Source organism: Tetrao urogallus (assembly GCF_951394365.1).
Source record: "Tetrao urogallus genome assembly, chromosome: Z".
Classification (NCBI taxonomy): Eukaryota; Metazoa; Chordata; class Aves; order Galliformes; family Phasianidae; genus Tetrao; species Tetrao urogallus.
This window is the reverse complement of record NC_136816.1, coordinates 54,785,285-54,801,548: the sequence shown is the minus strand read 5'-3', so window position 1 is coordinate 54,801,548 and position 16,264 is coordinate 54,785,285. Positions and strand designations below refer to the sequence as shown.

At 34.2% G+C, this 16,264-nt stretch overlaps 1 protein-coding gene across 1 annotated transcript in view; it reads right to left on the bottom strand.

The window, feature by feature from the left end:
* The window catches only part of ADAMTS6 (ADAM metallopeptidase with thrombospondin type 1 motif 6), a gene marked incomplete at both ends in the record, with an annotated part of 144,844 nt that overhangs the window by 32,912 nt on the left and 95,668 nt on the right, over positions 1-16,264 (bottom strand). The window contains 6 exons of the mRNA XM_079548422.1: positions 1,840-1,920; positions 3,132-3,255; positions 3,365-3,498; positions 4,516-4,618; positions 12,314-12,377; positions 14,995-15,140. Of these exons, the coding sequence (XP_079404548.1) occupies positions 1,840-1,920; positions 3,132-3,255; positions 3,365-3,498; positions 4,516-4,618; positions 12,314-12,377; positions 14,995-15,140 (652 nt within the window). The remainder of the gene's footprint in view (positions 1-1,839; positions 1,921-3,131; positions 3,256-3,364; positions 3,499-4,515; positions 4,619-12,313; positions 12,378-14,994; positions 15,141-16,264) is intronic.

Genomic DNA, 16,264 nt, shown 5'->3' with positions numbered 1-16,264 from the left:
GGTCAGATTAAAACCCACAAATACTGCCTACATTGTCCATTTGAGCTAAAAAATTGACATTTTTCATTAATTTTGGTGCTGAGGTTACTGACATAAGTGCAGTTCCAGATCATATTTCTCTGATAATAAATTAGAGGAACAAAAATCTTAACTGTACTAACTAATAGTTATCTTCTGTATTCTTTTATCATCTCTGTTTTCAGTTAGCCATAGAATCAGAAACCCAAGTCTCTTAATGTGATCTGTATATTAAATAGGACGTTAATACTGGTGTAAATGTCAATATTACATAACATACTTTTTTGAAAGCAACTGTGGTAGAATGTACTTAATGCCTCTCCCATCATCTCTGTGTCAACTGTCAATATAGGATACACAAGCAATCTTACTGACATATTTTGAATTGGGAGAGTGTGATGCTGAAAAGATGGTAAGTGCTCTTTATTCCTGCAGTACTGAATATTACTACTCCTACAGGATGGAGGGAAACAGAAAATCTGAATTACATCACTGTGGGAGCAGTCCGAAAAAAAAAAAAGAAAAAAAAAAGAAGAAAAAAAAGCAACCAATTGTAAAAGGCACCATTATTATCAATATAATACATTTAGGAACAAATGCACCTTAAAGAGTAATTACCCTTCAAACTAACACTTACATGCATTTATGCATTATTTGTTTATATATATACACATCATATATTTATATAGCATTATTTATTTATATATATGCGCATCATATATTTATATATTGTTTATGCATTACTGATGCAACATATCAGTATTGTAACATAAACTTCTGTTAGTATAGACTGACTAAACAGCAGACAGTTGCCATGAAGTCTATAAAGGTAACAGGTTCTGGTTATGTTAATCTGTTTCCTGTACAACTTATCAGCTCTCTACATTATTTTTGACTGAGGAATGTGTGCTCCTACATTGCTGTGAACTGAATGCTATGCAAACCAGTGTATATAAGCTCTGAGAAATGCATGTTTGAGTTTGAGGAAGCCAGATTTGTACATATTAATATTTTAAGAAATGGAAATGAAATTTAACATAGTCTTAAAGAAAATGAAGGATAATATGGATTAATTTAATTTGAATTTAAGTCTGTGCTTTGTCACAAGTTTCCCGAGTGATCTTAATAAAGCACAAACTTTTCCCTGCATGTAACTTTTTTTTTCCATAAAAGAAGGCATAGCAATAAGTCCCTACAACACAGCAATATAGAAACACTGTGGAATTAACAAAATATATTGACTTAAGATACAGAGGCAGCGTTGTATCATCACAGAATGCCTTGGGTTGGAAAAGACCTGAAAAGATCATATTCTTCCAACCTCCTGCTGTGGGCTGCTCAGGGTCCCAATCAACCTGACCTTTAACATGTACAGGGATGGGGCATCCACATCTTCTCTAGGCAACCTGTTTCCAGTATGTAATTCATTAGTATTTAAGTAACTATTGTTGTTGGTGAATAAACATTCCAAGATTATGTTTTAAAACATTACAATCCCCTAAAATGAGAATCTTCCTTAGGAAAAAGACACTGGCTCAGTGTGGGGCAGTAGATCACTTTAGTGATCTTCATCTACTCTAGCTCCAAGTCTAGCTGGCCTGAGTTTGTGCTTTGGTCAGGGAGGAAAGATGCACTCCATTAGCTCCACTTGGGAGAATGCATCCTAACAAACGATGTTTTTTAGGCAGTTGCCACAGCCTAAAAACTACAATTCCCTCTCCTCCTTCAACTATACGTATGGTTTGGTCAAACCAGAAAACCGTACCTTCAAGTCACTCAAACTAACTTATTTACAGTCTGCTACTTAAAGCATGCTCTTACCAATGTAGTTCTTGGACACTGCCACTTCTCTTATTTCAATGTGCACTGAACCTCTTGGAATTTGAATCACTTCCATGTAGCCTATGAGAAAATGGTATATTTTTCTCTCATTATATTGGTCATGAAACTAACCATTATTAAATTGTTTACAATTAAAAACTAGTAGGAAGTATAGGATTCAAACATACTTGAACATTCCATTTCATGTCATATAAAGGCAAATTCTTTTAATTTCACACACATTTTGAAGTTGTAGCAAAAATGTAGTATAAATTTATGTATTCATTTTTTTAAAATGCTAACAAAGTGCTTTCAACATTGTATCACAAGTAACTAATGTATGAAATGATTATAGGATCATAGGACAATTCAGGTTGGAAAGGACCTCAGACAGTCACTTAGTCCAACCTCTTTTGGGCAACTGAATCACTGCCACATGGGGAAAATGTTTTTCCTTCTATTCAGGTAATGTTTTGTTGTTTTTTTGGGTTTTTTTGAATAGCCATTGTCTCTGCTCCTTTCATCATGTCATGTACCACCTACTATGAACAGCCTGTTTTTGTCTCCACACTAACTTCCTCAGGTTTTGGAAGGCTGATACCAGGTCCCCATGAACTATCACTTCTCCAGTCAAAATAAGTCTAATTCCTTCAACCCCTTCTCAAATAATGTTTTTTTTTCAGCATGTGATTATCTCAGTTGTCCCTCACTGAACAGAACTCACTTCAGTGCATCAATCCTTTGCCTACATTTGAGAATCCAAAACTGACTCCAGATGCAGCATTAATAAAACTGACACTGCCAACATTAGTATTGTTTTTTTAAGCTATATTTTCGGCTAATCGTCCACACATATTCTCCAAGTTCTTGATAACATTAACTCTTATGGATCCTGTCCATTCTAAAATTTCAAATATAGTCATATACATGATTATCACATATATGGAATACTGCATTCCACTATGCACATTAAAATCATTCACATAACTTCTTCTACCAAAGCACTATAGACAAGCAAAACAAAACAAACAAACAAACAAACAGAAACCCCTGAACATTCATTTCTTACTAAGTGCATCTAAGATCCTAAAAACTAAATATTCAATAATAAAGGATATTGCAGAATTTGACATAAATCCAAACTAATACATTAAAATGAAACAATAAGGCAAAAGGAGACAAAGTGAGTGAGTGACAGCAGCAAACTAGCAGCAAATAATGGAAACCACTGAAGTACTGTTTTTCATTTAACAGCTATCTAAATGCAACAGAACAGACATAAACATGCATACCTCCTCTGGGCAATGAATCATTGAAGAAACCTTCAATGGCTTCACATGTACTCCCATCTCCTCCACAAACACGACATCTATCTTCCTTAGCATCCGACCCCAAAATATTATCGCAACCTACATGCTAAGAAAAAATACTTTAATAAGATGATGGTTTTTTGCACCTTTATCTTCACTGTATGATAAAACACTCAAGTTTGAGATATTCTTTTTATCTACTCTAATTCTAATACCTTGCATTCTCCATTGATACAGATATCCAGTGAGTCAGCATTGCACTGAGTCCCATCTATTACTGCAGGAGCACGTTCAGTGTAAAAATTATAACCTTCAGCCAAGCAGTTTAATGCACATGGTTTAACCCCACCTAGACAACAAAAGTGAAGAAAAAAATAACAGAGTTCCTGAAAAAATAATGTACTTGCATAAATTGATCTAAAATGCATGATCTTATCTTACATTTCTCACATGTAGTACAGACACCTTATTTCACTTCCCATTACAGATTTACTTACTTGACTCTTCCTTTTATTGCAAAGAGGATTATTTCTTACAGCAAGATACAGCAAAGTTGGATATCTACAAATGGATTCTGTTAACATAACCCTAATCATTACTAAACAATTTTAAAAGATACCATTTCAGCAGCATTTGATGAACACAAATAAGAAATAAGTCAGGGTGAATTTCAAAAACATCAGATTACTTTAGATAGAACTTTCGTCTACATGAAATACTCTATCACTCAGATCATGTGATCACAGTGGTCACTTCTAGGCTTTCCATCTAAAACAAAACTGCAAATAAAACCATTCAATACAAAAAACAAAAGGGAAAAACTGACATTCAGAGTTTTACTAACTTTGAACAATATGCAACTAAACTTGATTAAACTGTTCTAAAAAGAGATTGTAATTCTCTTCCCTACTTCAAAAAATACCTTTTTTATTTTACAGTGCAATTATACAAATCTCATGTTTTAAAGTAAGCTTTAGAGATCCTGTAATGCTTTTTCCCCTTTCCCCATTTCCCACTATTCTCAACTCAATTAAGGAAAATTTTACCTAGAAGTTTATTCACTTACAGATAAGCTATGTAATCTTTCAGTTCTATCACACTCACAGGTGAAAAAGGGCTCTATATTTTAATATAGAGTCCCTATAACTATTCTCTCAAGCTCTTTCCACATTAAAAAAAAAATCCCTGTTAGAATAGTCAGGGCTCTTCTATAAGATTTTAGCAGCTGACAAAAGGGTAGAAAACGTAACTTAGGTTATCACATCTTCATCAAAACATTCTAAATAGAGACACTACATTCTGTATAAAATTCATACATTTTTGAATACTTCACATACGATAATGTTTTTACAAAGCTACACATTACCTCCAGTGTAGGGTTTCCAGTTATAATACTTTCCACGGAAAGGCATATTGTCAAAGTCTGCACATTGTTTTTCTCGAAAGTCACGGGCCCCTGCAGGACATGGCTAAAATAATACAGACAAAAAAAAAAAAAGTTTATTCATTCTGAATATAAAAATAAAAAGAAATTTTCATATTACAAATAATAACAATCAGAAGACTAGGAGGTGGTACTTTGCTTTATCTTGTGGCTCTGATTTTGACATTTTCTTTACTTCTTTGTAGTTTAAGTGTCTATTTTGCAACTTTCAGCTGGCATGAATTGAATTGAATTGAATTATTAATTTAAAGAAAGGTAAGTGTTATAACAGTTTCCATAAAACCAGAAAAACAAAATCAGGTCAAGCTATGCTTCTTAATCGATCTGTCAGCTACCTCCTTACAAATGCACGTATAAAAAACAAGTGAAAAAAATTAAAATCATTCTGGTAAGCGCTCTTGCCTCAGATTAAGCAGCTGCACTGACATTTGTTGTATAAGATATTGAGAAAGAAATTATAACACTTTCTACAGATGAGACTATTATCATCTTTGCTTACTTGCAGCTTTGAAAAAGAGCATTGCAATAAGCCAAGAATGAGACTAGATAACATGTCTGGTCCTGACTGCAAGCATTAATTAAGACATAAAAACTGATTTCACTTAAATTTGCACTACTACACATTTCCAATTACAAAGCTTAGAAACTGTTTTCTTATTTCAGAAGAAACAGAATTCTTTGCTATTTCTTTGCTATTTTTTCATGAGCGAGTTAAAAATAATAATGATGACCCTGAACACACCAAGAATTCACACTGCCTGTTAAACACTGCTATCAATGTTTAAGTAGCAGCTATGATTTCAAGTGCCATGAGACAAAGTATTTGAAATACAGATTAAAATCATTTTTAGACTGAAAGAGGAAAGAGACTGTTTGACAGAAATTAGAGTTGTGAATAAATATTACTATTTTATGAGCAACAGAAGAGTTCATTTCATGGCAGTTTTACTAGTCTTCCTACATATATCTAAGTCAGCTACCACTGTTAAGGAATCTCAAATGCATTCAAGTGAAATGGTCTGTATAAATGTGTGTGATAAAAATCTACTACACAATGCAAATATTAATAATTATAATTCTCACATTAATCAAGCTCCTACCATAGCCATCCCAGTGCACTATGATTCACAAACTACAAAAGTTTTCTCCAATTTTGAACACAAATGAAAATACTGGATACTAGTCTTATAATTTTAAACTGCCTATAATTCTAATCTCTATTTAATTAAAAATATATTTTTGAATAAAACTTACTGATTAAAAACGTACTTAGTACTTTAATTCAAGTCTTTTAATTTCTCATAATGAGAATAAAAATAATTGGAAAAATGCTCAAAGTAAAAATAAAAATAAAAAAAATAATCATTGGTAACAATTATATTTGCTGCTTTGTCTCCTATTCTTCAAGTATTAGAAGGAACAGTCCTGATCTATCGCAAAGTCTGCAATCAAATCTCATCTGTACTTGTCAATACCCACCACTCTTCAGTTCCACGTGCTTAGATACTAATTTGCATGGCTATTATACCCCTGCAAAAACTTGGAAAGTTACCTTTCCAAGTTGATTAAACTTCACTGCAAATACATCATGAAACCCTTTTTATGAATAAAATTACTGTAATCTGATTTTTGAGATGCAGTCTTACTTCTCTTTTGGTGTTGATATATTGGATGTATTTTGAGGCGACATCATAAATTTCAATAATAATCTGGATAATGAATAAGAGCACAGCAACTCTGCTCATGATAGACAATGAGATGAATAATACCAGAGTCATGCTGGTACTCAGAGACATCTCAAGAGGCTTGGAAATGGGTCCACAGCAACCTCAGCAAGTTCAATAAAAGAGAAACACAAAGTCATGCACCCAGGGAGGAAATAGACCTATGAACCAGTTAAATGCTTGTGGCCTTCCAGTCAAAAAGGAGCTTTACAGAAAAGGAGTCACAGCGAAAAAGTTGAACACAAAACAATGTATTTTTTACCACAAGGAAGGCAATCATAATGCGCTGCATTAGGCAAACTACTGCCAGCAGTGACTACCTTCCCTCTTTTCTGCACTGGTGAGGCAAACTTTGCCAAGAGAGCTTGTGTAATCTCCATTCCTGGAGACAGTCAGCTGGGTCCTCATGAGCAACCATCTCAAGGTTTGTGCAAGTTGGGATAGACACCCTCCCGGGGCTCAGTCATTCTCAGTCTCAGTCATTCTGCGACTCTGTAAGCAAAGCCTTTCCTTCTTGAGCCACAATTTAAACTGCTAATATCACTACTTTCTCTTTCTTAAAGACAGCTTTGGTAGTCTGACAGAAAAACAGCTACACACATTTGCATGCTTAGGCTGGAATCTTACTCCTCACCAGAGTCGTAGGCAAGGCAAGCAATACCTGGAAACAGTTAAATGAACCATGGGAACAAAGCTACTTATCCTCTACACTTAGAGAAAACCATGGCCAATAACTGAATGCCCTACTCTGAAAATGTTATACATACAGCAAGACTGGGGGCAAATTTTTATTTTTAACACCACAATCTCAGCTTCCACCATTACTTTCTTTTCTCATGCTGTCACTGAAATAACTGCTTTCAGAAATTGGAAAAGTACAGGAAATCAGATTTCTACTGGCTTTTTCATTGTCAAATAGGGTTGAAAACTTTTCCTGAAAGAAATACGTGTAAGGAGCCTCTGTTACTTTCCAAAGTGCTAGGACTTAACAACTACCACTCCACTACAGCTGACTTCCAGCTTGTTCTTTCCAATAAAATTTTACTTTTTAAGCAGAATGCCTGCTAATGATGAAGGGGATCATCACTGCAACTTTACTTAAGACAGGCAATAGAAGGGCTACAGCTGTCATAGTTACGTCTTTTCATCATACTTCTTAAGTCACCTTAACCTAACCAAAAAAGTATCTTTTGTATCCATGACACGTTGTGTCCTTTCACACCTGACTGCACAATGAGCGGATTTGTGGACCCGTGCAGTAAAATAAATTTCCATTTTGGTGCCTATGTCTCCTTAGCTAATACTGAAAAACAATCATATCTCAGGATCTTGCTCTTCTTCCCACCAATCAATTATAACACTCTCAAGCATGTACTAAATCCAGCTTTGAGATGGATTTCAGACAGCCCTGCTGAAGACTGTAACCACCAAACTCAAAAGCACAATGTTCTGTACTCTGAATAAAGAAAAATACAACCGATAATTAAATTAATTTCTGTTACATAACTTTATTTTCTGTTGAGTATGTCATTACTACCTGGAAGAAAGTAAAACTAAAGACAGTATCCTCAAGAAATGCATTTACAAAATGTCAGTTCTTCAGCACTGTCCCTCCTCGTAGATATTCTTTTCCCAAAATTAATATGCAATAACTGTCTGACCTTTAGGGTAAGATATTTCATATTTTTCAAGGATTTAGGAGTTTGTACATGAGTAACTCTTGCTACAGGCTGCTTGTGTTTCCAATCTCTCTTTAGGAGACAGCAAATCATGAGATGTGTAAGAACTTATAACAGGATATGAAGAACGTCCAAAGGAGATGATGAAACAATTAAAATTTTGAGTCAAAACAATCTAAGAAGAATATTAAATTTTTTAAACACTGAAGCAAAAATAGTTCAACAACTGTCAACAAATCATTGAACCAATACTGACACAACACCAAACACCTTATCTTACAGAAATCTCTTTATCTTGAGGTTCAAGTCAGACAGACTTCTGTAATTGACTAGGTTTCCTATTAACAAAGGATTACATCAGAGGATGAGAAATATTAACAATACCTATGAATGAACATGTGCATAAAGGAACGAGACAACAGAAATAGTTTGCCTACATTCTTCTGTGAGAAAAGACTACAGAACAATAATCTTCGAAAGGTATGCACACATCTATACTTCTATGAAAAGAAAGCATTTACTTAACCTATAAGCAAAACACTTTATTGCATTTAAAAGATAAGGAGTCTTCTACATCTCAAATGTTTATGAGCTTGAGTTTCAAATCCTATATATATTTTAAATCACAATTAGTTAAGCTGAAGTATTGTTTCTGGCAAGTAAGTGGTTGGTGTTAGAAAATACAATTCTGACAAGTGTTCTTTCTATTACCTTTTGTTTCTAAATTCATTAACTAATGTACTTTTCTGCTGATCTCAATGTTTCCATTTGCAGATGTCTTTTGAATTAAGAAGTCATATGCGGCTTTTGAAGTGTTTGATGAGAAATATGCCTGGTAGGAGTGTGTGTGCTGTTTCCAAAGAATGAAAATGGTCATAGGAGAGGGCAACAGAACTAACTCATCTTTGAAAGAAAAATGAAGTCAAAATGAATGTTAATGCGTGGTAGGAGCTTTAGGGAGTGTTACATTTAAAATTACATATGGGCAATGAGTGTTGACACTGCAAAAAACTTCAAGAGAAAAGATGTACTAACAAAACATTTTTCATAAAAATAATGACAGATTTGCATGCTTTTAATGTTTACATTAATCATACATACCATTCCATTCAAAATGTCAAGCATTAAGGACTGTAATAAATCTTGAAACAAAATCTACTAGTCTCAGCAATTCTTAGTTATCTAGAACCATAAAGTTTACTATAAAAGAAATGAACTACAATTCCCAAAACTATTAAGACAGAAAATTTAAATTTCAGTAAGTTACAATATATTCATGCACTGAAAAAACACTACCACTCCACCCACCACCCATCCTCCCCCCCTCCAGATTAAAAAAATTATTCACTGTTAAAGGTTTGTTTTTAAAGCTTATATAGTGACACCGAAAGTTTCTTTTTCCAACTCCTTGTTTAAATTATCAAAATCTGACCACAGGCAGGAAATAAACACTTTGGACTACAGGATTATAACCTCAAAAGATTTGGATTACTTAGAGCAGTGTTTTGAAATAATGCAATGGATGCAAATTACTACATTTGGATTTGGACTAAACAAGTGTACAAGCTCAACCTGAGGAATGACCTCCTAAATGCCAGCTCCTCAGAAAGAGATTTGGGTGCTGTGAATCAATACTGGCTGAATAAACGCTGTCACAGTTTTAAGAAAAATGAACACAGTACTGAAATTTATAAACTTAATTTCATTACTAAGATAACATAGTTCTAAGCTTCTTTTTGACACAAACTGTCAAAAAACCTGTGCAGCGTTTGGCTACTACATTACAAGAAAACACACGCTACTGGGATGCCAAAGATAGTTGGCAGAGAGACTATATAGTGTAAAAAGGACTAAGAGGAGATATGATAGTAGTCTGCAAAAAGAGGAAAGGCTGCCACAGAGGGAATATGTTCTTCTAAATCATACCTGGAACAGAGTAAGACTGTTACGGAATGGGAAAATGTGCTATATTTTAGGAAAATGGTTCTGAAAAGTGAAGATTCTAATGCTATCTCAAAAGAGTTAGAGTTTTGAGTTAGACAGCTTCTCACCTATCATTTGAAAATAGTTTAATGACAATTGATTTTGCCTCTGATTCAGGAAACAGCCAGAAAGGCCTTCCCAGCCATCTTTCAAATGTTCCTTCTGTGACATTTTCAGCTTCCTCTTCATAATAAACAAGAAGTTTAGAGAGAATAAGGGAAGCAAAGCAAATCTGGAAGAATTTCTTAAAAGTACCTAACATTAAGAAATTAAAAATGGTAAGACTAAAAGAAATCCCAGCAACATTTCAACAATATCACTAGGTATGTATACTAACTAAAAAGAAAAAAGACAATTTAAAAATTGTTGAATATTTGTGAGGTAGCAGGATATTATATTACCTAAACTTTCTGATCTGCTAGTGAGTGACGTGCTTGTCTGATATCAGACCAAAATAAGCAGAGAAGCTGATAATGACTTGACTAATACAGGCTTAAAAGAAAGATAAATGATAATACAGACCAGTGTCTTGTAGAATACTGTAACATTTTATCACCTACAACTTTATATGTTTCCCGGTGGAAAAAAAGAAATAATACAATATACCTACATTTTAATGAGCCATGTAAATTAAAAGTGTACTGTATCCCAATTAAAAACTAGACCAAACCTACACTAGTTCAGAAACGTATGTTAAAACCGCTAGTTATTGATTGGTAACTAACAAATAAAAGACCTCAATAAGGATTCATTACTTAGTCAGTGAACTGAATTCACTGTAGAATTTCCTATCAACTGTGAAAATGAGAAACATGTTCAGCATCATTCAACATTTTTGTTTCTGAACTGAAGCTATAAGTAACAGGACATTTTCCAATTTCACAAGAACCAGCTGTGTGAAAAACAAAATGACAGTAAATTAATTACAGAGCATCATCTGGCAAGCTGGATTCATTCAAAGGAAAATTGCACAAAGACACCAAACACAGCTGATCTTTTGAAATCCACTGAAAAAGAAAGACAGTCAGGTTTTCCTAACAGTGTAATTTGGAGGGCAGTTGGACTGGAAAAGATTTACAACTCATATACTGGACAAGAAGTTGAGTTTTAGACACTCTTACAACACTATGGTAAAAACATCTAGCACACCTCTTGGATATGTGAACAGAGAACCTGTGATATAGAGTATGAAACTGCTTTTGAATCTGAAAATTTGTAATACAGTTGAACAATGAGAATAAATCTCATGGGAAAATCTCATGTATGCAGAGATAACACATGAAAATTAATAGTGATCATAATATCAAGGTATTTTAAAGGAAACAATGCTAATTATTGTATTTTTTTTTGTGAAATATAGCCGAAGATGAAAAGCTGAAATAACAGTGTTATATACACCATATATACATGGATTCTCCCACTGTTATGTTTCTTATTCTGAGAAGAAAACCAACTTGAATTTGAAGCTAAAAAATTATGGAAGCTCGCTTTTTGTTTGTACTGCTACTAACTTAAAAAAACTACTAGTGAATTGCTTTATTATCTACTTCTGTCATTCAATTGTGTTCAATTTTTAACTTATTTGAATTTATAATTTTTGTTAATAATTTGATTTTAAGGATTTGCACCCTGCCCTACCTCCTTCCTTAGTGTTAGCTCTTTACTTGGTGGGTTGAACCAAAACTGCATGATCATTCTGATAACACAAGAACCAATGGATTCCTGATGGCAAAACAATGCACTTATACTGGAAGAAATACATTTTCACAGATTATCAAAGAGAACTGTAAACACTGAAAGTTATATGGATATAAAAAGCAGGTTTAGAAGTAGAGGGATAGCTGAGGATAGTCCAATTTGTGAAAGTTAAACAATATACAGATAACACGAGAGGTTCAAGAAGTCTTTCAATACCCAGCTTTTGGAAACTTCTGAGGAAGGAAATGTCACACTTGGCTCCTATGATTTTGTAATTTTTCCCTAAACACTAATTATTACCTACCATTGAGAGATGCTAGGCTAGACAGAACTTGAGCTTAATGTATAATGGAACTTCCTATGCTCCTAGTTCATCTTAAACCTGAATGCTCATCTTGAATTTGCTTTAGGTCTTAGTAATGAATGAATTAGTTGGGAACCCCTTGAGACAGGGATCTCGACATACAGCAGAGCTTGTAGGGTGTCCACTGTATAGAGGTGCCCAACAGAAATGCTTGCCAATGAAGTGCTAAATTCACAGCTTTTGTGAACTGGAAAAAAAATGCATAAATGCATCTGTTTCTGATGAAATTAAGAACAGACAAGTTGCTCTACAAAGGAACAAAATTTACTTACATCAGTGTTGCAGGAGCGATATCTCTTCCTTTCTCCAAGACAATATTTGCCTCCACCTGAAGGCCTGGAAAAAGATGTTTTATGTCTTAGTTTATGTTTCAGCATAAACACATGTTCGTGAGATTTATATTATAAGCATAAATGTAAGTACCTAAGATATACTTAGGTTGCTCTGAAAGAAATGCCTCCCTTTATTTCCATGGAAGCAACAACAGATAAAAAGTGTGCAATAACACAGCCCGAGAGAGCAAGTTTTTACCTACGAAACACTTTTTTTCAAACACTGTTTTTCAACACAGTCATCACCCTTAGTTACTCATTTTTCAAACTGCTGATGAATGTCTGTAGGGGCTATTTTTTCCACATGGATAGAATGGAGAAATTCAGTGTCACACCTTTGCTTCATATGCACTTCCACGACAGATGCCACTTTGTCAGACTGCCTCTCTGCTGCCATCTCTCACACGGCAACAACATGGAATGAAATACTGGTGGGAAGGTAAAACCTTTACTGCCATACCACCAGCATCTGCATCTGACAGCATGGGCTAATATAATAAAAAGGGATGCATTTGTACCAGAGCAGCCCTCATAAACTATATAATGTAAAAATAACTGACATTAAATTTTTAAGGCAAGATTTTAAAATATTTTTCTTAATAAGAATTGTTGCACTGACTTGTATGACAGCAGATGCAAAATAGTACTGAGTGCTTAAAATCTTCATTCACAGTATTCATCTAGTTTGTAAGGATTTCAAGCAATACAGTGTAATTGTAATCTGAACATATTAAAAAGGTACTGCTTTTGTGTGTGTCTGTGCGTAAACAACCTACCCACATTTTCATATCACTCCCTAAGAAATAACAAAATGAAGAGACTGCCTGCTAAATACTGGAGTCATAGCAAAAACTACATTTTCAAGAATCTGATTCTGATTTGAATTAAGTAGTATTAAATCTAAAGAAACACCAGAGTAAGCTGGTGTGATTACGACTGTTCTAAAATGCTCTTAAATTCCTAGATTGTTCAAGTACCTTATCTATCTTCAACAGAGGTCAAATAATAATTATCATCAACTTTAGTGAAAGATTAATTAGCCATCAGATCTTTGGCTCATAACTTGAGAGTAGAAACTAAAAACACTTGATGTCTGTTTTATAATAAAGGAAAAGAAGAATTTTCAGTTAACTAAACAGTAAATCAATACTATTTTCATGTTACAGGTATTTAACCAGGAATCCCAATGAATGAAAGGGAAATTTTTCCTAATGTGGGCATTGGAATAATAATTTTTTAAAAATTGTGTATGCTTGCAACGCTGCTAATTATCTTTAAACGTAATAGATACACATGAAGATAGGAGAGCTAAAAATCTTTAATTATGCTTCACGCAAACATTTCACTACTGTTTTTACATAGCGCTGTGAAAAAGATTATGTGCTTAGTTTATTGTTCTCCCAGTAATAAAGTCTGACATGTTACCTATATATATAATTTTTAATCTATTCAGCAAGTAGTGGTATATTCCAGATTTGACTGATAGTAACAGATAATGGCAGAAAGTAAAAAGATCACTTTAAATAGCAGTAATATTACATCATGGTGCCTTGTCTTACAGATCATTGAAGCTGAAGCACAGCCTTGGTTACAAAATTTGGGTACAACAAATGAAGAACTTTAAGTATACTAAGAGGAGAAGGTAAGACTGGAATGACAGAGTCACAGAAGGGCTTTCATGAAAAAAAACATGATGCTTTCAAGAAAAAGTTGTCTTAAAAGCTAGCAAACATGTAGCTGGTAGGATAGAGGTAGTGCAAGTAGAGGTCATGACAAGAACAAAGTACTGAGTAAAAAAGCTACTACAGGTAACTATAGCTATAATGAAATAACCCAAGCAGGACAAGGAAAAACAGAAAAAAGAAGTGACTCATTCAGCAAGAACAGCAATGAAAATAAGTAAGCATTCCTCATCTGAGAAGCACTAGTGACAGATAAAAGCACTTACCTGACAAACCACCTCTGCAACAGTGCTCAGGACATTGGGAAGCAGACAGATGCTACTACGAGGTGATATACAGAACAGACCAAGCTGTAGTGGAGAAGGTGCCCCCTCTTGAGAGAGAATAAATGGACCAATAGGGAGTGGTGGCAAGGAGAGAAGTAGCTCAATTGTTTTAAGAGTCAGTGGGAAGTCAAAGCTAAGTGTTGAATGTGACAGAACATAAATGTACTGTAAGCTCAGCAATATTACTAATTACAGATTATATGTAAATCACTGAATGCAGAATCTTGGAAACAGTGTTGCTTTTTTAATAAGTAACTGGCAATATTTATTTATATTCTAGACTAATACCAGAGATGGTATGGATAATGAAAAAATAAACTTATTTCATAATTTAAATATATTGTGTATAAAAGGAATTTTGAAAAATAAAATTGTTCTAGTCACTACTAAATATAATTCCAGCAATCTATATACTACATACATAATAGGTAAATTAAAAAATGTTAAAGCTATGCCAAGTGAGCTTCTCCTGTTTAACTGTTTCTGTCTGCTATTTCGAAGACAAATGCTGGCAAACCAGCAAAACATTTTTACAGATAACATGTGAAACCACAGTTTTGAATAAATTCCAACTGTGTCTTTTTGTTGGCTCCAGCTTACTTTAGCTACTTACGCTGGACTGTCACAGTGTCTTATTGATGAGGAGACTCCTCCACCGCAGGTCCTGCTGCACTCTCCCCATATTGACCACGGACCCCAGTCCCCATCTATGCTCTGGGGCCAAGTGCCAAAAGGAACGCACTCTCCCTGATAGCACCACTGAAAGATTTCACCAAAAACAAGCAAACAAAATTAACATTCAGGCTGACAGTTATCACGACAGAAAAATACCAGGGTCAGATAATGACCAATTATAGGCATCAGCGTTCTCTGAACAGATAGCAAGACTAATATTTTACTTAATCTAGCAATGTTTAGACACTGGTAAGGGCATGTGTGATGTGTTAATTGTCTTCACTAAACTCTAAATTATAAGTCCTAAACACACAACAGAAGTTTAAGCAAACTTAAAGAAGAATAATTTCTTTTTCCATGATACATCCTTGCTAATGTTTCAGAATAAGGGAACCATCAAGTAGAGGCTGTATTAAGTTTAGACAGTAAGAGTCCTTTCTGAAGTTAATTTAAAAGAGCAAGCTCCAATTAACAATTCATGCAGGGGCTGCATTATGCAAAATGAAAGACTTTCCCCAATAGTAATTCGAGAAAGTATTTCCCTACATTTTAAAAAAGTATCTGGACAAAGCTACAATAGAAGAAGAATCTGTTGTAGTACTTCCTATATTTAATGCTACAGACATAAAAAAGTATCTGGACAAAGCTACAATAGAAGAAGAATCTGTTGTAGTACTTCCTATATTTAATGCTACAGACATAACAAAACCAGTGCCAAGGCATGAGACATGGTACAGAAAAATCACTGTAACTGCTCATTTGTTTAGCAGCAGAATGAACAACGTACTTTTTTCATGCAAACTGAAACTTTGCAATATTGTTACTTAAATTGGTCATAAAAAATGTCCGTGAATTCAAATAAAATGGTACTTGTGAAAGTAAGTTCATCACTTCCTAAGTCAGCGACCTTATTAAACAATTCAGAAATAACCAATAAATCACAGTTTGATCCATATTCTAGTGTAGCACAGAAAATCTAAAACAGTTCAATTAGTTGATTCATTACTGCCATTATTACATCCAGCAACAGAATAGAACATGGACTCAAGTGTACAATGTCCCAAATCTGCACATTTCAATTCCAAAAGGTGATCATCTGTTCTTTAACTGCCTTGAAGTAACATAACAGACATAATATTGATGCTGTTCAGAAAAAAAAAAACCTTCTGTGCCCAATATCAGAAATCTGAATCTGAAAGAATGCACTG